General features: G+C 40.6%; 1 protein-coding gene across 1 annotated transcript in view; it reads left to right on the plus strand.

The window, feature by feature from the left end:
• Positions 1-8,307: 8,307 nt before the first annotated feature.
• Positions 8,308-27,375, plus strand: part of LOC143018536 (kinetochore protein NDC80 homolog) — a 38,494-nt gene continuing 19,426 nt past the window's right edge. The window contains exons 1-6 of the mRNA XM_076173973.1: positions 8,308-8,392; positions 10,354-10,436; positions 13,483-13,665; positions 16,904-17,099; positions 18,523-18,643; positions 21,267-21,463. Of these exons, the coding sequence (XP_076030088.1) occupies positions 10,357-10,436; positions 13,483-13,665; positions 16,904-17,099; positions 18,523-18,643; positions 21,267-21,463 (777 nt within the window). The 5' untranslated portion in view covers positions 8,308-8,392; positions 10,354-10,356. The remainder of the gene's footprint in view (positions 8,393-10,353; positions 10,437-13,482; positions 13,666-16,903; positions 17,100-18,522; positions 18,644-21,266; positions 21,464-27,375) is intronic.

Consider the following 27,375-nt stretch of genomic DNA (forward strand, 5'->3'; position numbering starts at 1 on the left):
TACACTTTCTAATCCACCAAGGCATCTACTCACTTCTCTCAATCTACATTCTACTTCCACCCCAACTCCTCCCTTTCCTGCTACATTCGCACCCAAGTATCTAAAACTATCCACTTCCTCCAGTCTCTCTCCCTTAATGCTCACATCCAGCCTGCTGTCACTCTCTCCCCTTGTACATCTCATCACCTTACTTTTGCCCACATTTATCTTCAGTTTCCTTCTTTCGCACACCTTCCCAAACACTGCCACTAACTTCTTCAGTTCCTCTTCTGATCCTGCTACAAGCGCAGTGTCGTCAGCAAACAACAGCTAACTTCTCTCCATTTTCTTTAACCATCTCCAATCTCCGACCCATAACCCTTGCATTTACCTCTCGCACCACCCCATCCATGTATAAATTGAACAGGCAAGGCGACATAACACATCTCTGTCGAAGTTCCACCTTTACCTCAAACCACTCACTCTTTCCATTTCTGATTCTAACACAAGCTATACTACTCTTTTCTTTAATTTCTGTGTATTTGGTTTTGGTGTTGGTCTCACTGCACTAAAAAGAAAAAAAGAAAAAGAAAAAAAGACGTCTTTATTTTTTCATATTCCATCCCGTGAAGGTATTCTATAACTTCTATTAAATCTCCTCTGCATATTCCAGTGTTGTCAGTCCCATTCTCTCACACCTCTCTTCGTATGGCAACTCTTTGAAGTCCGATACCAGCTTCGACATTCTTCTCTGCACCTTTTCCAATTCTTGATATCCTTTCGATAGTACAGTATGGTGACCAGCTTTGCACGGCATACTCTAAAAGTGGCCTCACCAATAAACAGTAAAGAGATACACCCATGTCAATGTTTAAGTGAGGAGAGTCAGTCCCTCTTCACAAGACCGACCATTCTATTTGCTTTGGCTGCTATCTGAGCAACATGTTTGGCTGATTTGTCAAATGATATTAAAATTCTCAAACTTTTTTTTTCAATTTCAGATGCTTTAAGATCCTTGCCATTCATCATGTACTTAAATTCTGGATTTCTATGGCTTATATAGACTGTAGCACATTTCTCAGTATGAAAATTTAACAGCCATTACTGACTCCATAATCTCAGTTTGTTTAGGTCTCTCTGCATAGCTTCTAGATCACTAGTGCAAATAAAAGGGACGAGCATTCTAGATTTCTAATCAGGTCATTCCCATACACTAAAAATAACTGGTCCTAAAACTGATCCTTGTGGCACTCCAGATGTTACCTCTTTGCTTGTTGATCTGGTTCCTCTTATTTCAACAATTTACTCTCTGTTAGCTAAAACCCCTTCATCCAATTAAGAATTTCGCCTTTTATTCCATATGATTAAACTTTAACAATTAGTCTGAGGTAGGGCACTGTATCAAAAGTGTTTTTTTTTTTTTTTTTTTTTTTTTTTTTTTTTTTTACAATCTAAGTAATCAATATCAACTGGAATCTGCTCATCCACTGCAATGTCAAATATTCCATGTATGTTAACATATAGGTCAAGGTATATTTATAATTCCGAAAGTCATGCTGTTCTCCACATGTCAATTTATTATCCTCCAGGTGTTCAACAATTGTTTCTAATTAACTTTATAAACAGCTTACTCAAAACACATATCAATGACACTTGTCTATAATCTAACGCTTCAGTTTTGTTACCTTTCTTAAATATAGGACATATCTTAGCCACCTTCCAGCGAGATGGTGCAACTACAGAGTTCAGAAATTCATTGAAAAGCAATAATATTGGTAGAGCAAATTCCTTGTGAGACTCGTAAAATCTTGGGATAGATCCCGTCCTCATTGACTTGTTAACATTTAAAGCACTTACTAGGTCATCCACCATTGTGTCATTTATATCTATTTTATTTCATATCGGTACTTCATAAGGCAGCTCTAGTACATGAAGGTCGTGTTCAGCTTCCGTGACAAACATACTTTGGAGAGCCTTACTGGATTTTTCTGCAGTTTCAATGTCATTTTAAGTCATTTGCCCATTACCTTTTTTCAACCTTGTAATCGTTAGGCATGGGTTTAAGGGGAAGACACCCAAACACACGACAAATACTAAATATATTCATTACAATAGGAAGTGACATCTACATAGGTTACAAACGTATAACCGGCACATTTAATGGACAACACTAGCCAGTGGAAATATTCCCAGTCTGACATTTAGTATTATACACGAGATAACAATTTTCTTTGTGCGAGCAGCTAAGGTGAAGGACTGAGGGCCGCCCTGTTAAAAATGTAGCGCACGTTACCGGCGAGCAAGGCGAGATGGGCGGAGGTACTCGCAGCCAATCCAAGGTGGGCGTGTCGGTGAGCCGGGGGTCCCTAGACGAGTCCTCTGGCCAGTGGATGTGGTGGGCGATCTGCGGTTGTAGTGCTGGGCGGATGGGCGTGCGGCTGATAGACCGTCTATCAGCCGCACGCCCATCCGCCCAGCGGCTTACGTCTATCATAGACGTAAGCCGCCACAGTATACCCCTCTGAGGCGTCGTCGCGCAGATCTTTGTCGAGAACTCCAGGGGATCCACGGCCGGCGCTAGTCGATGTCTTGAAGATGATAGAAAGGTTTTAGATCATGGCCCCACAACAGCAACAGGACTTCGTGTGCATGAGAGGGAAAGAACGCGAAGCCCCGCAGCAGCGTAGAGTCGAAGTGACAAAGTTTTTTTTTTCAGAGTTAAAAAATTGCGTTTTTGTTGCCTAAATTCAAGTTTATCAACAATAATATTTCGTGGAAATGGTCGGCAAAGCTTTTTATTTACTCTCATTGTAATTTTGAAAAAAGTGTCTCTCGTTGTGCACTCTGATATTAAAATTTCATCAGGAGAACTTCCAGAATTTTTTTAGTTGTCAAGTTGCTTATATTCTACCATGAAAGTAGTCCGGAGGCAGTATATTTTCTTCACCACAACGTCCCGTGCTCAGTTCGGCTCAAGGTGCTTACCTAGTAATACTTACTTAGTAATAACTAGTGGGAAATGAAGAAGTAAACTTCTTTTTCTGTCCCCACATCAGAAAGAGAGAGAGAGCCTTGTGTTGTAAACTGATGTGAATGTGGTGAGCAGTTGGCACCCCAGGCACGGGCTCAAAAGTCATCCGTAGAATGTAAGGACGGGGCATCGGTTGAGGGGACGTGGCAGAGTCGAGCGAATGAGGGTGAATGAAAATGAATGAATGAAAGAAGTGCAGAGGAGGCAAAGCCCTTACAAGTACATATCTAAGTGCAACCCCTGGGCAAAGTGCAGCCCCGGGACAAAGTGCCGCCCCCCCGGGGCAAAGTTCTCAGTGACGCCCCCCCTCCTCCATCACCACTTCCCATCTCCACCATCCCTTACAGCCTGTTTTAGCTATTGGCTTGCGAAATAATCAAACGGATCTTAAAATTTGTATTTAATGTCCCTATTGCGGAAGGAATAAGGGGAAAATATTTCATATTCTGTTGATTCTAACGCAAAATTCGTATATTGCTTCTTTGACCTTTTTTTTATTATTATAATTATTTTGTCAGCCTTGTGGTCAGCATGTCCAGACTAAAATTGCCGCCCCCCTAAATGTGCCACCCCAGGGCATAACCCCCCCTCCCATGTGAGGGCCCTGGCTGCGACAATGAAGAGGAGGATGGACAGCGCAAAGGTGAATTGCGCTACTCAGCCAGAAGCCTTACATTATATGGTTGTGCCTATCATATCTTTCTTTAAAACTATGTTAGGCGCCGTCACAACATACTCCAACAGCCCATTCCACTCATTATCTTAAATTACTTTCCTTTCAAAGTGGTCCTCCGTTGTTCCGGCTTACTAATCTTCATCGAGTGCCCTCTTAGTCCCGTTGTACTAAATCTAAAGGAGTCGTAGGGAACGACTTCTAAACAGTTATTAAGCAGTTTATGTACCTTTATCATGTCCCCTCTTCTTCTATCCTCTAGTATTTGCAGTCCAAAGGCCCCGTCCATATTGTGCCCCATGACCATGGCGTTGTTAGTGGCGCTGTTTGAAATAGATATTTTTAGGCCGCCAGCGCACTGCTGAGCTGTTTCGGACCATTTCCATTTGATGGGCATGCAGATGTGGGCAGTGCCGGCTCAGCCTTTGTAAAGTAGTGGTGTGCGTGGCATGAGCTCCATCATTGCCAGGTGGTCGACAACCTGCGCTTGGGCGATAGTATTTTTTTTGTGTAATCGAATACTTTTGCAATCGATTACTTTCGTGGAAATAGATTATGTAGTGGTATATTTGCAAAGTATAAGGTATACGTCTATGATTTTAATGTAGCCTAATCTCTCAGCCAAGCATCTTGGGGAAAAATGAAAACTTAACCCGTGACTTTTAGTACTGAATCAAGTTGATTTTAATTCTATATAAACACACCTTTAGACGGGTACTGACAATAAATTGAATACTTACATTTTTCATCATACAGATCAGTATCAATTATACATGTGGTGATGAGAGGAATTCTGCGTAGTCAAGTGAAACACAAGTAGTATTGGCGAGATATTCTAGGATTTTATTTTTCCCAAACCAGCCTTGAGCGGCCGCTACAAGAGGTAAATGTCCACTGCCCCAGGCGTAGGTCTGGGCATATTGGGTATGTCACACATTCTGGCACCCTGTTGCCAGGTGGGTTTTGTAGATAGAAGAATATAGATAGGTATATATATATATATATATATATATATATATATATATATATATATATATATATATATATATATATATATATATATATATATACCAAGGCTTTTTTCCCCTTACTAGGTAGGTAGCCACGAAGGAAAAGGCATAAAATCATTCCCACCCATTTCATCCCTGAAAACACTCCACACCCCTCCACCCTCCCTCCCATCTTAGCACCTCCTAGATGACGGGTCATCCCTGCACCCTGTCCACTGCCCTGGGTCAGAAGCAGTGTCGCAAGACACAGCACATCCACAGCAAGGCCGCTTCATTAAATTGGCGACCCCCCCTCTCCGTCCCCCCCCCATATAAAGGAGAGGACGAGGAGAAATCCCTTCGGGCTGCGTCAAAATTTTGCTCACACACTCTACCTCACCCCCCATCCCCCTGTCCATTCCACCTCATGCATCACAACATCTTCCATATACAACCATTTTCCATTCACCCCTGTCTTCTGTCCTCTCCCGTCCTTCCTCAACAGACATTCCCCTCTTCCCCAAAGCCCCCTTCACCCCATCCATCCATCTTATCCTAGGACGTCCCCTCATGTTCACTCCCTCCACATCTGCCTTCCATACCTCCTTTACTAGTCTTTCTTCACTCATTCTTTCCATGTGTCCAAACCATCCTAATACTCTTTCATCAACCCTATCTCCCAACTCCCTTTCCACCCCTGTTCTCCTCCTCACCTCCTCATTTCTCACTCTATCCAACCTAGTAACCCCCATCATACTTCTCAGACACTTCATCTCAAACACATTCAAACTCCATCTCTCTTCCTCTCTTATGTTCCATGTTTCTGCCCCATACAGTGCTGTTGGCACAATCACTCCTTCATACAGTCTCCTCTTAGCATCCATTCCCAAATTCCTATTCCTCATTACACTCTTTAATCCACCAAGGCATTTACTCGCTTCTCTCAATCTACATTCTACCTCCACCTTTACTCCACCTTTTCCTGCCACATTTGCACCCAAGTATCTAAAACTATCCACTTCCTCCAGTTGCTCTCCCTTAATGCTCACTTCCAGATTACTGCCACTTTCACCCCTTGTACATCTCATCACCTTACTTTTACCCACATTTATCTTTAGCTTTCTTCTATCACACACTCTCCCAAACTCTGTCACCAACTTCCTCAATCCCTCCTCCGGTCCTGCCACAAGCGCAGTGTCGTCCGTAAACAACAGCTGGCTCACCTCCCACTTTTCTCCATTTTCTTTAACCATCTCCAATCCCTGACCCACTACCCTTGCATTTACCTCTCGCACTACCCCATCCATGTATAAGTTGAACAGCCAGGGTGACATAACGCATCCTTGACGAAGTCCCACCTTTACCTCAAACCACTCACTCTCTCCATTTCTAATCCTGACACAAGCTCTACTACTCTCATAAAAACTCTTGACAGCTCCGAGAAGCTTTCCTCCTATCCCGTATATCCGCATATTATATATATGTATATATATATATATATATATATATATATATATATATATATATATATATATATATTTATGGAAGAAGGTATACGCTGGACTCGACGTTCCTGGACTCCAGCTATTTACGAATATATATATATATATATATATATATATATATATATATATATATATATATATATATATATATATATATATATAATTTGTCTGAGGACGAATTAAGTCCCGCCCACAAAAGTCAGGTTCAGCTAGAGTAGCTTTAAACCGTTTGCCCAACATGATTGACAATCAAATACCCCATTCACATGATCAAACATTACTTCAAACACATGTTGGACAAACCAGGTAGGGGAAACTGTTTGACCGTGTAAATACCTCTTTACTACCCCCTCCGAAAAATAAATCTACAAAACTCTCTGTGGCTGCTGCTCCAGACAGCGACGATGAGGATCTTTTTGTTTTCGTTTGGCCAGTTAAATATGTGAGTAACAGCCATTTTCTAATTACAACATGTGGGTAAAATAGTCAGGTATATATATATATATATATATATATATATATATATATATATATATATATATATATATATATATATATATTACAGGTGAAAAATGTAATCACACATTTGTCAATCACGTAGAAACCACTGTTGGAGTAGAAAAGTCCATAGCATGATGCTTCTCTGGTTTGGGGGCAAAATTCAAACCAAGGCCTAAGACTTCTAGTTGTGATTTTGTGAAAACAAAACTCGAAAAATTAACGACATTGTCTAAAATGGCATACTTTGACCATACACTGTTATTACAAAGCCTAATAAGTTTTTTGTTCACCAACAAGCCAATGACATCAGTGAACATCATAAAGGTATTTTGAAAAAAAAAACTTATTAGGCTTTGTAATAACAGTGTATGGTCAAAGTTTTTTGTTCACCAACAAGCCAATGGCATCAGTGAACATCATAAAGGTATTTTGAACAAAAAACTTATTAGGCTTTTTAGATGTTCTCATTGTTCGTGACGGAGACAAGCTTGCTTTTACCGTATATAGAAAGGAAACCCATTCTGGTAGTTATCTTCATTTTTTCAGCAGTCACCCAGACAAAGTAAAAAGTAGCGTCGCTTAAGGATTATTCCTTCGAGCTCTTAGAATTTGCAGCCCCCAGTTTCTTGAAGGAGAATTAAACATTATAAAATATCAATTTAGTAATTTAGCTTACCCGGATTGGTTCTTGGTCAAAGCCCTCAGCCGAGCGAGATCCAATTTTTTCAACACCACCCCCACTTCCTCTAATTTTTCATTGGGCAAGAGCTCTTTAATCGTTCCCTTTTCTGAATCATTCATTCCCTCGACCATGTTTCTTCCCAAAGACAAATTAAATTTGATTAATTATTACCCTAACACCATTAATAAAAAGGTGATAAATGTCCACCAAAGGTTAAAAGAAGAGCAGAGCCAAGGGGTATATTCGATTCCATGTAAAGGTTGTGACCTAGTTTACATCGGACAGACTGGAAGGGATTTGAATACTAGGATGATTGAACATAAACGCTCCATTAAACATGGACAAGAGAGCTCAGCTGTGTTCCAACATGTTAAGCAATTTAAACATTGTTTAGATTGGGACAAAGCTGAGCTTATTTATAAATCCAGATGTGAGTTCAGGAGAAAAATGGTAGAATCTACTATCATTGAATATAAGCCCAATATGAATATTTCAAAGGGGCAATGGTCCCCGGATATAATGTCCGGACTCTTCATTACCAAACTATTGAAAACTCATTTGCCTCCTGACCTCACATACGGAGTGAGCCGAGGGTAGAGACCTCTTCCCATGTTCCCCTTTCCTTTGGGGTGCTACTTAAGCAGCACGCTCTCACTTAATTGTATCTACTGAAGAGGATTGCAGTTTGCAATCGAAATATATAGATTCCCCGTTTCCAGTCTTTTCTACGTGATATATATATATATATATATATATATATATATATATATATATATATATATACATATATATATATATATATATATATATATATATATATATATATATAAACTAATAAAGTCACCATTTCCAAAATCTAGCGGAATCTGAAGCCTCTGTTAGCTGATTTTCACTGATCACATTTGGCAACACTGCGAGTGCTTCTCCGATTTGAAAACTAATGCATCTCTAAACAGTAACGAAGTAAACAAGGAACGTACTCAGGAGTCAGCAATTACTCCGTATTTACATCTCATCGGTGGTTTGAGTAATGTATTTATGTCGTCTGGAATTCAAGTGTTAAAACTCATGTAAATATTAGTTGACATGCGTAAAAGTGATCCTAATATCGTGATTAATATTTGCAGTTTTGATAGTGTGGAAGTATTAGTATGCCCAATTTTAAATTTACCTAGGGCTAGTTGTATTATAATTATACGGGAAGAGAGCTATGGTCGTAGTGACCCGTTTTTGTATCTCAACATTTAGTTTTTTCTTAAATTCTTGTATGGTTTTTGCACATATTTGATATTATTTTTCGCCCAATTTGTCCCAGACATCTATCACTCCTACTTTTAACTTTACTGCTACTGGGCTGGAATTTAGGTAGTTTCATTATCTTTGATATTTGATAAAGTTTCTGTACACCATAGACGTCTCACATGCACTAGTCAGTTCCTATTATATATCTCCAGATTATTTTGGGGGAAAGGTGTGATTGGAGTTGGACTAACCTGGTATTGGTGGCTAGTTCGAGTGATGAACTCGTCTATTTTCCAACATCTGCTTCACTTTGTTTTGTATGATGTCATTTAGGTTTCTTGTTTCAGGTGTCTTGTATATAATATAGGGTTTGGTATTAACACCATGACCATGGCCAGTCTGGCATCACGCCACTTCCACATCTCTGCCCAAGCCTTACGTATTGGAATTTGTCTGAGATAAAGTTTGTTGCTGCTCCTTGTGAGGTTGGGCTTTACTAAACATTTTGTTGTGTTTATACTTGTCAGTGGAAGGCAACAGGTTAACTTGAGACCACTGTTGGAGTTGGTCAAGATCCTTTTGTAGTACTGCTAAATCTTGTGGTGAGCTGATTTGTCTTAAAATCTTTGTGTCATCAGCAAACAGATATACTCTGGATTTCACATGTTCAGGAAGGTAATTGATAAATAGGACAAAAAGAATGTAACCCAGAAGCCTACCCTGCAGTGCTCCACTCAGGATGTCTATCTAATTTGAGTATACACCCTTGATATGTACTGTTTTCTTCCTTCAGAAAATGTAACTATCTATCTAGATATGGAACCAGTTATCCCATACCTCTCCTATTTCTGCAGGAGTCAATGATGAGGTACTTGGCCAAAAGCCTTCTGAAAGTCTATGTAGATTATGCCTGTCAGTCACTCCTCCCTTAAGTGTTTTTGTCCACTTGTCCATCATGTACAGTATCTGGAGAACTGTTGATGTACCTGTTATAAAGCAATATTGTTTCTCAGCAGACACAATTTTATCTTGCAAATTATTTTCTTCATAATTTTGCACAGTGATAGTCAAACTCACAGGACTTTAATTTGAAAGATCAGATTCATCACCTTTCATAAAACTTGCACTTATATTTATGGTTTTCTAGTCCATAGCTTAAGTTGAGGGGGTGGAGAGGTTTAAGGGAGAGGAAATCCTGAAAAGAAAGACAGGCAGGCCTGGAAAGGAAACACATCTATGTTTTTGACCTACAAGACAATGTATATTTAGCTTGTCTGAGGTTTCTTTGGAAAATATTTACTGATGGGCCAAGATAACATACCTCTAGTACATCTAAACTCAGAGATAGCCACAGGAATCCTGGAGAACCAGTCCACAAAATTTTTCGTTTCCCATCTCTGGGGATGCTTAAATTCCTCATCAGACCTCACCATACCTCATCAGGGTTAATTTTGAACTAGCCTTTCCAAATGCTTAAACCATCTCTTCATTCTTCATTTAACCCCATCTGGCAACTCTTTCCAGGCCCACTGTTCAGCTCACCTTTACATTTATCACTCTTCCTTTCTGCCTCCTTTGGGTTCCCAAGTTCCATACAATGCCATGGGTACAATCTTTCCTTCATAATCTTCTCTTTGTGCTCATCCCCAGATATCTATTTATCATGATGCTTTTAACCACAAAACACCCAAAGTCCTAATCGTTTGACAAAAATTTTTTGCATGTCTTACTACAAAAATTTCATTGTACAGGACATGATGAGGAGATCAGCAGGGTCATATCAAAGGTCAGGGGTCCTCAAACCCAGGAACTCCAATGTTACTCCAACTTCTCGGTAAGAATTTGTTGTATGTTGAGATGTAAGTGGAGTGACTTCCTTGATATAATTGAAACTGAAATAACAGGATCATTTGTAATACTTTATTAGTACTTATTTGTTTAGGAACCATGTATACTCATGTATAAGCAGGCTTCTTATACAGTGTGATCCCCAATTTATTTATATTTATTTATTTATATATATATATATATATATATATATATATATATATATATATATATATATATATATATATATATATATAAAAGCGGATTTTTCATATACCTCGTGTAATGTGACCCTAGCTTTTGAGCATTACTAGTAGGCCTACCATAGTTGAATATTGCAGTGCTGGCATCATTATGGACATAGGGCAAATTAATGGTCTTCATTCTTTTTTGTATAAAAATACTCTAAAATGGTCAGGAAAACTATATGAAACATGATACAAATGAAGATTTTTAGATACCATGCTTTTGGTCTCATTCATGCCTGACTACCTTGACTATGGTTGCTACTTTACCCTGGGTCTGTCTCCAATGTAGCTTAAGTTTCTTTCCTTTTGTTGCTACATGAAGAATAAAACCTCATCCACTATGTATTCTTCTTAAAATCAACAAATACCTTATGTAAATGAAGAATTAAGTATAGTTTTTCCTGTCAAATTTGCGTGCATCTCCATTCGTAAGTGTGTACATTGCTGAGGCATTACTTTTTCAGTGACAACATTTTTTTTCAGGATTAGAGGTACCTGTATGCCTTATCTATAATTCTTTACCAGTGTTCTGTTTTCCTCTTTCCAAGAATTACTTACAGTAACATGTCAGTATCTTTTACTGTTTGTATGTCCAGTACAGAAATGCAGTCTAAAAAACAAAATGATACATGTGTGATACACCCACTTCAGACACCACAGAAATACAAATCTCTTCTTAAGCAGACAACATAGCAATTACATGCACACACTGTAATGCAGACAAAGCCTCAGAAATACTATAACCATACCTTGACATACTCAACACCTGGTTCACTACAGATAGACTCAAAACATTCCCAACCAAATCTACAGCCACACTTCTCACCAATTGGAAAGCGGAACATAGACACATACCGTGCCTCTTTATTAACAATACTCTGATACTACACACATGTACACCCAAGATCCTTAGTGGAACATATGATACATCCTTGTCATTCAAACAATACATCACAAATATAAGGACAAAATAGCCACCTAGACTTTACACACTTAAATCAATTGCAGGAACAATATTTAGACTGAGGCAGTTGTCCTCCATCCCATGACCTTGTTGACCAGCAAGAGGTCCCATAGGGATGTACTTGTGCCCACCCAACTGTTGGGTTGACAAAGTTTCCTTGAGGAATGCACATGCAGAATCCTGCTCAGTTTACATTCCATTCTCGTTAGGTCACCAGCCTAAGAATGGACCTTGTCAGCTCCCACAATGAACACCTGCAGCTCAGCTGGCTGTGTTGGGACAGACAACATTCCATCCAGGTTCGATCAGCAGCCTGAGAATGTATTACATCTAGCTTCCCAGGCATCGACACTTCCCTCATGCCAATTTAGAGAACAGGTCATGTCCTGGCTTGGATGTATAAGCTGGACAGAATTGCCGAAGACATATCGCCTTGAAGCATAATGCAGCAAGCCTGGCTTGCTGCCTCCATAACCCCCACCCATCCTACCCCACCCCACCCGGCCAGCAGACTGCCTTGGGATATGAATCACACAGTTGTCACCTCCCTCGCCATCTCTCCCCCCTTCTTGCAACTAGAGTAAGCCATATATTGGTGCCCAGCTTTACTTCTCAATAAAAACCTGTTTGCCCCTACAGTGTTTGCCTTCCAGCCAAAATCCGGACATAGACAAAACAAAGTATTACTACAGTATATAGTGTATATCCTCAGTGATGAATTCTGTGAGCCCCACATGGGCCCCTAATTTCAATAATTTCAGCACAACACCCTATAGACCATACAAAACAATCTAAAGACAATTACAGGCTGTACAAATACATCACCTACAGACCATTTACACCATGAAATGAAAGTCTTCAGTCGAGGATCACCTTGACATGAAAGGCACAGCACACCCACAATACTACATAGCAGAACACCCATGCACACCAAGAAATGTCAAAACAACACCCACATACTCTCTTCTCTTCCATAACCACCAGGCTCCAAAACCTTATCCATAATCGTATTACTCACTGCTCCATCAATAAACTGAAAGATGTTACATTGTTGCATGCTAGACCCCCTGATTTCTATCCCTTTGAATCCTTTCTCCTTTAAAAAGACAGAATCCACCTGGCCAGACTGCAATGTGGCCACCATTCACCCCTTCTAAGCTACTAGAAGAGGCTGGATGTGCATTGCAAATAATTGTCCAGGATGCAACACTTCACCCCATAATATACAACACATGGATGATTGTGTTGTACACAATCACACACGCTAGCAACACAGTATATGCTCTATAAGGTATTTGTGGGAAAACCCCATTCCAGCTGTGGCGTTCCTCAGGGAGGTGGGATTGCTCAGCCAGAGTCTAGGGAGCGACGACAACAACCAGGATTTTACTCCCTGATCTGTGGTAAAGATCGAAGAGATGCTTCTAGCAAATGGGGGAAGACAGAATAAGGAATACAACTGGAACTGTTGTGCAGTATAGGTACATGTCTAACAAAAATGGGTGCTGTTGGGAGAGTAATACATGTGTGAAGAAAGGTGCACACAGATTAGAGAAAGGAAACATCTTTTCAATTCTTCATTTATATCAGGTTTTTGTTGATTATAAGTGAATGAAGTCCTGATATGCATGTAGCAATAGAAAGGAGGCAGGTTAAAGGAACTTACTGGTACTGTCAAGGTTAGCCAAAAGCACTGTGAGGAGGTAGGCTTACTAGATATGTTATGGTCACCAAAAATGCTGGTTGTTTTTTAAGTAGGAAATTGATTATAAAAATTTGCACCATACACAAGTATGTACAGTAATTAATTGAATGTGTGAAATGCTTCCCATTAATTGCAGATCTGGCCCAAGTGCCAGGAAGTCATATTTGCCAAAACCTGGTGGAGGAGATTCTGTGCCAAGAGCAGGTGTGGGTGCTAAGAACAGACGTACAGATAATGGTACTGCTCGCCTCTCAGGTCGAGTTACTCCGGTACGAAATATGCTGACTGTGAACCCCAGTATTTCGTCAAGTGTTAGCAGGTGTGTTTGCATGTATTAGTCAAAACACGTCCACCCTATGACCCTCCAACACCTATCTGAAACCCAATCATTGCCCATTCCATCTAAGCATCCTGTTCACACGGTTTGGGTCAAAAGTAATACAGCAAGACACAACTCTTCCACAGCATACTCAACAATCAGAGCAGGTTTACCTTCACCATTTCAGTATATGGTGACACTCCCACCCCTATCATTTATTTATGAAATTTACAGAATAGACAGGAGAGTATACTTTCATGCCACATTGTTTTCTAATCCATTTTCAACCACAACAAAAGGGAAGCGATGTTAGTGTTAGTGCTGCATGTGATCAACCAAGCATACTTACTGCTATTTAGCAGATTCTGCTCTTTTTAAAAAAATTGTTTGCAATAAGATGTTGTATGCATGTGTGTATGTGTATATATATATATAATTAATCAGCCCCCCCAAAAAAAACAAACAAAAAAAAACTCACAAACCCCTCATGCAGAAAAAGAGAAGATAGGGAGAAATCCCATAGGGCTGTGTCAAAATATTTACACATAACCACTTCCTAACCCCCCCCATCCCTTCCTTGCATCACAGTATCATCTATTCACAGCCACTCTCCACTCACCCCTATCTCCTCCCTTCTCCCTTCCTTCCCCAGTAGACATTTCCTTCTTGCTGAATACCCCTTTCACACCATCCATCCATCCATCTCATCCTTAGTTGTCCCCTAAAGTTCACTCCATTCACCTCTGCCTTCCACACCTCTTTTACTAATCTTTCTTCACTCATTCTTTCCATGTGTCCCAACCATCCAAGTACTATTTCATCAGCCCTATGTGCAATCTCCTTTTCCAACCCCACTCTTCCTCATCTTGCTTCTCACCCTATCCAACCTTGTAACCCCTACCATACTTCTCAGACGTTTCATCTCAAACACATGTCTGTCCATATTCCATGACTATATGTATTATTACTTTTACTCACATTTACCTTCAATTTCCTCCTTTCGCACACCTTCCCAAACTCCACTAACTTCCTTAGTCCCTCCTCTGACCCTGCTACAAGTGCAGTATCCTCAGCAAACAACAAGACAAGATAGGGGTGAGTGGAGAATGGTTGTGTATGGATGATGCTAAGATGCATGGAAGGGAGTGGGTAGGGGATGGGAGAGGTAAGGGAGTATGTGTGAATATTTTGATGCAGCCCAAAGGGATTTCTCCCCATCTTTTCTTTTTCTGCATGAGGGGACGGAGAAGGGGGGGGGGTCGCCAATTAAATAAAGTGACCTTGCTGTGGATATGCTGTGTCTTGCTACATTGCTTCTGGCCTAGGACAGTGGGCAAGGTGCAGGGATGCCTGTCATCCAAGAGGAGCCAAGAAAAGAGGGAGGGAAGGGTGGTGAATGGGAGTGGAGTGTGTGTGGATGAAATGAGTGGGAGTGGATTCATGCCTCTGACTTTGGCTACCTCCCTTGTAAGGGGGGAAAAAGCCATTGGTATATGTGTGTACAACCTTCTTTGCTTCATCATCCCACCATTTACTACCCTTCTATTTCCTCCCATCCTCCTTGTTCCACACACCATCTTTGCACATCTTGTGAAGAGATATACAAGGGAAGAGGATGGTAACAAATTGGAAATGAGTGTTAAGGGAGAGAGGCAGGAGGAAGTGGATAGTTGGATATACTTGGGGGCACATGTGGCAGGAAAGGGAGGAATGGAGGTGGAGGTAGAATGTAGATTGAGAGAAGCAAGCAAATGCCTTGGGGGGATTGAAAAGTGTAATGAGAAATAGACATTTGGGAATGGATGCTAAGAGGAGATTGCATGAAGAAGTGATTGTGCCAATAGCATGTACTGTATGGGGTAAAAACATGTAAGAAGGAAGAGTTTAAATGTGTTTGAGATGAAATGTCTGAGAAGTATGGAAGGAGTTTGTAGGCTTGATAGAGTGAGAAATGAGGAGGTGAAGAGGAGAGCAGGGTTGGAAAAGGAGTTGGAAGATAGGGTTGATGAAAGAATATTGGGATGGTTTTGGACATAGAAAGAATGAGTGAAGAAAGATTAGTAAAAGGAGTGTGGAAGGTAGATGTGAATGGGGTGAACAGGAGGTGGCATCCAAAGATGAGGTGGATGGATGGGGTAAAAGGGCATTGAAAAATGGGGTGATGTCTGTTGAGGAAAGAAGGGAGATAGGGGTGCGTGGAGAATGGTTGTATATAGATGATGCTGTGTTGCAAGGAAGTGAGTGGGTTGGAGATGGGAGTTAGGGAGTGGTTATGTGTGAATGATATTTTGATGCAGCCCGAAGGGATTTCTTACCATATTATCTTTTTCTGCATGAGGGGACAAGGAAAGGGGTATCGCCAATTAAGTGAAGTGACCTTGCTGTGGATGTGCTGTGTCTTGTTGCATTGTTTCTGACCCAGGGCAATGGCTGAGATGTAGGGGTGACCTGTCATCTAAGAGGAGCCAAGTAAAGGAGGAAGGGGTGGTGAATGGGAATGGAGTGTGTGATAATGAAATGGGAATGAGTGGAGTTATGTCTTTTGACTTTGGTTACTTCCTTGTGAGGGGAAAAAAGTCCGTGGTGTATGGTGTATGTATATATGTTCCATATCCATATATCATCATAATATACCAAGGCTTTTTCCCCCTTACAAGGGAGGTAGCCAAAAAGGAAAAGGCATAAAATCATTCCCACCCATTCCATCCCTGAATACACTCCACACCCCTCCACTCTCCCTCTTATCTTAGCACCTCCTGGATGACGGGTCATCCCTGCACCTTGTCCACTGCCCTGGGTCAGAAGCAGTGTCGCAAGACACAGCACATATATGTATATTCCATATGTATGTGTGTATATATGGGATCTTCGACTTACAATTGAGATCGTTTCCTACAATGTGTCTTTACCCAAATTTTGGTGCAAGTCAGAACACGCCTAAATACATAAGCACTAGAGTTACTCATATAAACAAAATTCTAAGAATTGAAAACATAACTTCTGCCACTCTTGCAAAACCAGTCAATATATTGTTTGTGTTTACAAACCAAATGTCATAAGATGAATATTTTTGTAAGTAATTCATGGGAGATGCACCATATCCACAAATTGTTGTAAGTTGATACCATTGTAAACCTAGGACCACCTGTATGTAGCTGATAATCAAAAAGTGGTTGGTTAATTGGTTGATGCTTCTCTTAGTTTACTTACCATAAATGTTAATTTTTACTTTATTCAGAATGTCAGTAGATTCCAATAGATCAAGTATTGGTGGCCAAGCCCGGAAAGAAACCAGACCTATAACAGATTCATCTTTCAAGTCTCGCTGCATAGACAAGGTGATTTGGTTCCTCCAAGCAAGAGGCTATGAATATGAAGTTACCCGCCGCGTGCTGCTTCATCCCACAACAAAGGATTTTACCAATATTTTCCAGGTAAAATGATTTATTTCATTGTCTGCTTTAGATCAGAAGCATGCTGGTCTCGCATTTGCTTAGCTGTGGGTTTGAATCCCACACTCCTCTCCAATTCCCAACTATGACCAACTCTGATCTGCCCCAACAGTCCAAGTACATAGGACAAAGGTGATGGCATGGACTCCAGTTGTGTACCTCCTGGCATAGGCTTCTCATCCTTGTATTTGACAGGATTAGGAGAGAAACAGAGGGAATAGTTGGGGAGAAAACCATGTGGGTTTTGGGAAAGGAAGAGGTTGTACGGATCATATTTTTGTAATAGGGCAGGTATGCAAGAGGTATTTGGCAAAAGGTAAGGATTGCAATGCTATAAAGGGGTGGGTGTAAACCAACTTTGGCCATCAGGCCCTGCTGTGAAGGTGTTTTTTCTTGCTGCATTGCTATTGACCTGAGTAGTGGATGTAGGCCAGGGATACATACATATACATATACCAAGGCTTTTTCCCCCTTACAAGGGAGGTAGCCAAAAAAGGGAAAGGCATAAAATAATTTCCACCCATTCCATCCCTGAAATACACTCCACACCCCTTCACCCTCCCTCTTATCTGAGCACCTCCTGGATGATGAGTCATCCCTGCACCTTGTCCATTGCCCTGGGTCAGAAGCAGTGTCGCAAGACACAGCACATCCACAGCAAGGCCGCTTCATCAAATCGGCGACCCCCCCTCTCCGTCCCCCCATTGCATAAAAGGAGAGGACGGGAAGAAATCCCTTTGGGCTGCGTCAACTTTTGCTCACACATACTACCTCACCCCCCACCCCCCTGCCCATTCCACCTCATGCAATCACAACATCATCCATATACAACCATTCTCCATTCACCCCTGTCTTCTGTCCTCTCCCGTCCTTCCTCAACAGACATTCCCCTCTTCCATCCACCTCATCATGTTCACTCGCCTCCACATCTGCCTTCCATACCTCTTTTACTAGTCTTTCTTCACTCATTCTTTCCAGGGATGACTAACAAAGTAACACACTCATGATAATGCAGTGATACTGTTTTCGACTGCTAATTCAGTGAGCTGAGTTTGAGTCCCACCTAGGGTTGAACTAAAATTTAGCAATGTTGCAGTGTGAGTTGGGTGTGTGCATGTGTGTGTAAGGTCACAGCATTACCCATAGATTGGGCCATATGAGCTCTGAGCTCTCATTCAGGAGAATAATAGCTGTTGATTATAAGTCCAACATGTTATTCAAGACTGGTGAAGCACACACACACACACACACACACACACACACACACACACACACACACACACACACACACACACACACACACACACACACGTACATAAACATGCAAGCTAAATCTGTACATGTATCTTTGCATCATAATTTCATTTGTATACAGTGATGTAATGCATGTTTTTTCCATTTTCAGTTTATATATCGGCATTTAGAGCCCAATTATACGCTTCCCCCAAAATATGAAGATGAAATACCAAAAGTGTTGAGAAGCCAGAAATATCCAGTTCAGATATCAAAAGCTTCTTATTTGACAGGTAAGTTCTTAAAACAGCTCATAATTAATAGACCTTTACATTATATGTGATGATATGGTTTAATGTCACAAACTCCCTCCTGTCAGAAGGCTAGGACGGTGCCCCTCACAGATGACTGTAGTGTGGAATTCAATGAACCATGCCCTTGGTTCAACTTTATTGGTGGCAGGGTTCAAACTGCCATCCCCTTGACCTTCACCACAAGTAACAATGCCCTAACCCGTTCAGCCAGTGAGCTTCCTTATCATATATATATATATATATATACAGTAGAAGCCTGATTTAACGAATCTCAGTTTAGCGGAAGCTCAAATTAGCGAACTGCAAACAGCAATAACGAAAATGCTCAACTTAGCGGAAATGGTCCGCTAAGTTGACCATTTTCCGCTAGCTGGCCAGACGTGCGTCTATGGAAATAGCTCAATTTAGCGGGAATGGTAAGCTAAGTTAGGCGTTTTCTGTCAACTGGCCACATGCGTGTCCGAGTCCAATGTTACCGGATGTTACCAGATTGTGGTGGAGTCAAGGAAAAATTTATATATATACGTACTATAATGTATATACAATAATATATAATTCAGTATATGTATAAAGTATAATTGTAGCAGAAATATATTCAAGTAGAAATAGACGGTATAATAGGAAAACAAAATAATGAAACAGTAAGTTGATGGGAAAATTCAAAATCAGTACGCGAGAGTAATCACCATGAAAAACACTTCTATAACAACGAACTACGTTTTCTGCAACAACACAACAATAACGCTCATTATCCAAAAACCAACTGCCCAGTCCTATTAATCGCTAGAATTATGTACATCAAACCAAACATGAAGCTATGACTAATATTCCGCGAAATTCACAGACAGCTCATATCATTGTTACACCACACACACACACATGTTGCAACAAATTACTGCACATTGCTGTTCGTTTGCAATTCACGATTGTGCTGCCTATAATTCACTTACAATAATATATATACTGTATGTGTGTGTGTGTACACTAGGGAATTTTTAGGTACGTATCATTTTTATAATTCGCTCTGGCAACACTGTTAAACCAACGCTCAATTTAACGGAAAATTCAATTTAGCGGACTGGACCTTGGCTGAATTAGTTTGTTAAATCGGGCTTCTACTGTATATGTAAAAGAGGGGAGCAGGTTCTCAGTAATACACATGGATTTAAAAATGACAGCATTGTTGTAGTTATTCAGTTTTTTTCCTTGTATTCTCAATTTTCCTGATTAGAGATTTGCCATTAACAGGGTGAATTGAAACTAAATCACTGTATTCTTCCATTTCTTTCCATTATTTGAGCTCAACGTTTCGTCTTAATGAAGACATTTTCAAGAGTAAACTGAAATAACAAAAATTACATAATTACAGTAATGGTGACAAAATTACAAAAGTTACATAGATACAATAATGTTGACAATTGTGTGCAAGAACAATACTAGTAAAATATGAATACAATAATGTTGACAATTGTGTGCAAGAACAATACTAGTAAAATATGAGGGATACAATATAAATGCAAATAAATACGATGACAATGGTACAAGAAGACTTACATTTAAAGGGATGGGAGAAAAAAGTAACAAGTCGGAGATGACAGATATATATATAAGCCTATGGTCAGGGTCAGACAATGGGATCTCAGAGGTCATGGGGTAAGGGGGGGTTAGGCGGGTGTGGTCATCGTGGGGGGGGGGAAGAAGGGGTGGAGGTGGAAGGGGAGGAGGGGGAGACTAGGAAGGGAGGGGGATGCAGGGAGGGAGGAGTGGGGGATTTTTGTTTCTATACAATGGGATAGTGGAGATCAAATTGCTTAGGGCTGTATGAAGGGTGGCGGATTGTGCCCATGACACTGAGGCAAGGACTTGGAATTTAAGGGAGGCAAAAGGAGGAGTATAAATGTGTTTCGAGAAGTGTTCAGGAAGTATGGTGGGTTTTACAAGGATGGACAGAATGAGGTATCAGGAATTAAGGCAGAGAGTGGGGATGAAAAGAGAGATGGCATTGACAGATTGGGTTGATCAAAGAATACTGGGATGGTTTGGGCATATACATACATACATATACCAAGACTTTTTCCCCCTTACAAAGGAGGTAGTCAAAAAGGAAAAGGCATAAATCATTCCCACCCATTCCATCCCTGAATACACTCCACACTCCTCCACCCTCCCTCTTCCCTCTTATCTTGGCACCTCCTGGATGACAGGTCATCCCTGCACCTTGTCCACTGCCTTGGGTCAGAAGCAGTGTCGCAAGACACAGCACATACACAGCAAGGCCGCTTCATTAAATCGGTGACCCCCCCCACTCCGTCTCCCCCATGCATAGAGGAGAAGACGGGGAGAAATCCCTTCGGGCTGCGTCAAATTTTGCTCACACATACTACCTCACCCCCCATCCCCCTGCCCATTCCACCTCATGTATCACATCATCATCCATATACAACCATTCTCCATGTTCCATGTTTCTGCCCCATACAGTGCTGTTGGCACAATCACTCCTTCATATAAGTACGTATGCTTTATAGGCTTAGAGTAATCTGTCTGATTGAAGATCAGTTTTGTTTGAATAGATGTTTATGATAATTTTGTTTTTTGTTTTTAGTTGGATCCCCACACACCTGGCCAACATTTTTAGCCATGTTGTCCTGGTTTATTGATGTGGTGAGTGCCTTTGACAGTGCTGACCCGTATTCTGTTGCATTTCCTGATAACTTTGAAGGCACACTTAACATGAACAGAGTCAGGTTTGAAACCTATGTGGAATATTGCATTACTGGACAGGCTGATCATGTTATTGAGGTAAGTGAATTGAACTAAGTTATGAATATTAGGTTACATAGAAACAAATTAGATAAGTTATTGGGTTCTCTCAGCTAATTAGCCTTTCCCCAGTAGTAACTTATGAACTTCTATTATTGGGACAATATAAAATTGGTACCAAGGAAGTAAAAAGGTTAGCTCGGAAAAGGACCTAGGAGTAATTATTAACAAGGACATGTCACCAGACAAGCATATAAACAAAATAGTTGGAGAAACCTATAAGTTACTAAGATTAATAAAAGTGGCTTTTAATTACTTGGATGAAGTAATGGTAAAAGAGTATTAGTTACTCTGATAAGACCATGATTGGAGTATGCTGCGACACTAGACACCCAGCACAAATAAGAATGTAAAGAATCCAAAGAGCAACGACAAAGATGGCACCAACACTTGCAAAATTGACATACGAACAAAGATTGTGTAAACTAGAATTTGTACCCATGATTATTAGATTTATGGGAGGGCACAAGAACCTTTGTTAGCCACTACATGACTGGATTTCCAGTCCCCGAAACTGAAAACAACAATTGTTATTACACAGGTGTCACTCCCATACATAGAGTTGGCATAACTCTTACTTTATACTTTCTTTTCATTGCTTCCAAAGACATGTTATTTCTCTGTACTGCCTTCAGGAGAGGATAATTTTACAGAGAGCAAGGTACCTAGTCCCATCATTCCATGCCACCTTTTATGTTATGATTCCCATACAAAACAGTGTGGCAGAATTCTTTCCTCCCCCTACCATAGGGGTTGCATGGAAAAAAGTATATTCAGAGAGTGGTACTGGACAGTTTTAAGGGAACAGCATAATGTAGGAAGTCATAGTACAAAAGTAGCATAGTTTCTGTAGGAGTAAAGATTTTGCTCTAACATAGACAAAATTATTTGTGGCTCTAGTCCATAGGGGTGCCCCAAAACAGTTCCTAAAGCATTGGCTGCATGCTACTGCACAATTATTACTACACAATAAAAAGCAGTCTTTACCCTAGTATGGTATTAAAAGATTAAGACAGTGATGAAGTTTGGGAAGGTATGCAATAGGAGAAAGTTGAAGCTAAAGGTGGGTAAAAGTAAGATGAGATGTACAAGGGGAGAGGATGGCAGTGGTTTTAAGTGGATAGTTTTAAGTATTTGGGGTCATGTGGGAGGAAATGAAGTGGGGTGGAGGTTAACCTGAGAGAGAAGCAAGTAAATGTTTTTGGAGGATGAAAAGTGTCATGAGAAATAGGCATCTGGACATGGATGCAAAGAGAAGATTAAATGAAGTGGTGAATATGCTTACAACAATGTACAGGGCAGAGACTTGGAATTTAAGAATGGCAGAAAGGAGAAATACACCCATCTGGGGTATTGGCTACATGTTATCATGCAGTTTAAATTGCTCAATAGCATGCAGCCAATACTTAGAGATGATATGGGATGCCCCAACAGACCAGAGCCACACATCATTTTGTCTGTTAGAGGAAATCTCTACTCATAGAGAAATGATACAGGTTTATTTTACTGCAGCTGTCCTGTTATATTGTCCCTCTCTTTGAGCATATACTTCCATTTTTGCCTCTGTCCCCTGTGGTAGTGGGAAGAGATAATACTGCCACAGAGTTTTCCTAGCTGGGTCGTAAAAGGTGGCTAAAACAGGATGGAGTGATGGGAATGGGTATCCTGTTCTATGTAACCCTATTCCTATGAGAAGTCAAGGTTTAAAAAGGTTTTGTGTGGGTGTGGTACACATGAGAGTAAAAGGGAAGAGATAAGCAGTATGTGAAAAGAAAGATGGATGTGTTGGCATTAAGTGAAACTTCTTGAAAAGTAGGGGTGATTTTGAGTTCAGGAGTAGTGAGGAGAGGATGAGGGAGGGAAGGGGTGGCTCTACTAGTAAGGAGATAGGAAAGCGTGTGGTGGAGTGGAACTTTCTTCAAAGTTAATGTGGGTGAAAGTGAAACTGGGGAGGGAGATGTGGATCTTTGTAAGCACATGTAGGCCTGGGAGTGAAAAAGGTGTAGAGAAGGGATTCTCAACCTTTTTCCCCATTATATACCCAGAGAATCATCAAATCGTCGACCTACACCCCCATTAACCTGACAGAATATAAAATGGTAATATATTAATACTAAATATACAGTGGTCCCATAAAGTATATTAGTTGGTTCAAATTGTAATGACTTTATCATTTAACCATTAGCATAAAAAAATATGTACAGTGATACTACCCATGCAATATTGAAACTAGTTAATTTCGCAAGTCATCTAAGTACCCCTGGTATAGAGGTATAGAAGAAAATGAGGCTTTTTGTAGTGGTATCCAGGAGAAGAGTTCTGGATGTCCACATTCTTAGGGGAGAGAGTGGGGAATATCAGGTATTTTTTTATTGGAAGGCAAGTTGAAAGTGGATGATGGGTGGAGAAAGAGGAAAGGGCAGAAGGTAGAGAGGTGCTTATAGTAAACTGTTTAAATGAGAAGATAAAGGAGGCGAAATACAAGAAGCTGAGAGAAATGTGGGAGGTTGTGAAGGATAGAGTAGAGGAGGAAGAGGAATAGGGGTGTTTCAAAGAGAGTGACAAGGTGTACAAAGATGGTATGTGGAACAAGGAGGATGGGAGGGAATAGAAGGAAGGGTAGTGAGTGGTGGGATGATGAAATGAAGAATGTAGCAGAAGAAAAGAAGTGAGCATTCAGGGATTGGTCGCAAAGTTGGAAGAAAAAACCATATGAGAGGTACAAAGAAAAAAGAAGAGAAGCAAAACAAAATACATACATACATATACCAAAGGCTTTTTCCCCCTTACAAGGGAGGTAGCCAAAAAGAAAAAGGCATAAAAACCATTCCCACCCATTCCATCCCTAAATACACTCCACTCCCCTCCACCCTCTACCCTCCCTCTTATCTTGGCACCTCCTGAATGATGGGTCATCCCTGCATCTTGTCCACTGCCCTGGGTCAGAGGCAGTGTTGCAAGACACAGCACATCCATAGCAATGCAAGAAGGAGAGTAGATATAAAATGGGGAGGAGTACGACAACATTTTCGAAGTAATAAAAAGATGTTTTGAAAAGAAGTTAACAGAGGAAGAGTAGATGAGTTGTGGAGAGAAGAAAAGGTAAAAAGTGCAGATTGACAGATGTTAAAATATGGGCATAATATTTTAAAGAGCTGTTGAATGTGGAGGAGGATAGGAAGAGATTGATGTTAGCACTGGGAGATGCTAAGAAAATGACAGTAGTGGGAGAGGAAAATGGAGGAGAAATAAGAAAAGATGAGGTACAAATAGTTTTGATAATGATGAGAACAGGTAAAGCACTTGAGTTAGATGGGTGCCATGTGGAGTGTCTGAAGAAAGGAGGTATGACAATAGTGGACTGGCTTGTGAGGTTTAATGTGTGTCTAAGGGATGGTAGAGTGCTGGAGGAGTGCCTGCATAGTTCTGCTTAACAAGGGAAAAGGGAACAAATGTGAATAGTAGTTTTAGAGGGATCAGTTTGAGTGTAGTTGGGAAAGCATAAGGAAGGGTTGTAATTGAGAGGATTAGGAGATTTGTCTTGCTGCATTGCTTCTGACCCAGGGCAGTGGGCGGGATACAGGGTTGACCCTTCATCCATGAGGACCTAAGATGAGAGGGAGGAAAGGGTGGTGAATGGGAGTGGAAAGGCTGAGAGTAGGTACATGCCTATTGACTTGACTACCTCCCTCATAAAGTGGAGAAAGCCCATGCTATATAGATAGGTAGTAAGGAGAAGTTTAATTGTATGAGATGAAGTCTGAGAAGTATGGTATGGGCTGCAAGGTTGAAAAGAGAAATGAGGAGGTGAGGAGACAAACGTGGGCTGGAAAGGGAGGTTGCAGATAGGGCTGATGAAAGGTTATTTGTATAATTTGGGCACAGAAAAGAAATGAGTGAAGAAAGATCAACAAAATAGTCGTGGAAAGCATATGTGGGTGGAGTGAACTTGAGGGGTCAACTAAGGATGAGATAGATGAATGGTGTGAAAGGGACTTTGAGCAAGAGAGGAATGTCTTTTGATCAAGAAAGGGGTGAATGGATAATGGTTGTATATGGATGATATTTTGATGCAGCCCGAAGGGATTTCTCCCAGTCTTCTCTATTTTCCACATGAGGGGATGAAGATGAGAATTGCTCTGTAAATGAAGCAGCCCTGGTGTGGATGTACTGTATTGTGTCTTGCTACATTGCTTCTGACTTGGGCAGTGGGCAGGAGACAGGGATGATCATTCATCCATGAAGAGCTAAGAGTAAGAGGGAAACGAGGATGGGTGGGAGTGGGTGTATACCTTGACTTGGCTACCTCCCTTATAAGGGAAAAGAAGCCCTTGGTATATACAGTGAGACTCATTAACGGACGTTAATTAGATGTGTTTTCGCTCTGTTTTTGGTGCTGTTGTTTAGTGTGTGCAATCACTATGCCACCCAAAAACCACTCCAAAACACAGAAAACGCTGCAAACACAGCTAAATAACGTCCGTTAATGAGAGGTTTCACTGTAGATAGATAAATTGATAGATACTCTCAAGGTCCCTCATAGTTCCTTCACTGTGTGATCATTCTTCCCCTGTCTTCCACCTTCATTTATTTTATTCCTAAATACAAGTTCCTACCTGCTCGAAATGAAACTATGCATAGGTGATAAGGATGAAGAAAAATGTATAGGTCTATGAGAAGTATGTACCAGGGGAGAAATGGGTTAAATTTTTCATGGTTTAAGGAAGGAGTGAAAGGTATGAATGCAGTTGGATTGATAGGTTAAGGATGTGCCTTTTCCATGCTAACTCACCTCTGGGGATAATGGCATATAAATTGAAGAAGTAAAATACATACATACATATAACAAAGGCTTTTTTCCCCCTACACAGGGGGTAGCCAAAAAGAAAAAGGCATAGAAACCACTCCCACCCATTTCATTTCCTATATATTCCCCTCCACCCTCCTCCCTCCCTCTTATCTTGGCACCAGTGTGGCCACTCCTTGGCTTTTTTCCCAATATCTTGGCATTTTTGCCATCAACTTGGAATCTTGGAAATAAACTGTAAAAAATGAACAAATCTTGGATTTTTTCGCCAAATTGTAGACAATTGCTTAAAATATTAGTTTAATAATAGAATATTCTCTTTGCCACTTAATAAAGTATGAGGTACACTATGTTAACAACAGAGGACAAATTAAGTTTTAAATTTTAATTCATGAGATTATTGAAAAGTTAAGGCTGGAAATCACGACTTGCCAACTAAGTTGTCTTCTATGAGTTGACGCGTCCATTACACGTTCAATACGTTTGAGACGTTTCTCTCCTAGTCCGCCAGTCCTCTCTAGCTCATAAGTCGTGCGTGTGTGGTATGTGAGACCCGTGGATAGTTATTCAACCCTACTTGATTTAATTAGAAATCATTATGAGTGACTGAAGAACCAGGGTATAGTGGTGATGTTACCCCACCAAAGAGAAAAGCGAAAGTGACGTGGTATCAGCAGGCATTTGGAAAGGAATGGATGGAGGATGATGAACTGAAAGATTGGGTACAACCAGATCCTGCTGACAAATATACTGTCTTTGTACTGTATGTAGCAGCAAACTCAAGAATTGCAATAAGTCGTCTCTGATGGCACACAAAGTTTCCATGAAGCATGGAAAGTGAACCTCTTCAGGAAAAGGAAGAGCTTTTTCGATATGACTGCAAGCAGTTTCTAATAGAATTGTGCATGCAGATGAAAAAGAGATTTCCTTTTGAAGAAAATAGCCTCATTGCTATGTTAAAGGTAGTGGAACCAGCTGAAGCTCTTTCTACAAAGAGGGACTTGAAATCTCTTGGAAAATTTGCAGTACATTTTCCAACATTGATAAAGGAGGATGAGCTAGATTTGCTGCAAGAGCAATGACG

This window comes from Oratosquilla oratoria, chromosome 35, assembly GCF_046742065.1.
Source record: "Oratosquilla oratoria isolate Oo_2021 chromosome 35, ASM4674206v1, whole genome shotgun sequence".
NCBI classification, from domain to species: Eukaryota; Metazoa; Arthropoda; class Malacostraca; order Stomatopoda; family Squillidae; genus Oratosquilla; species Oratosquilla oratoria.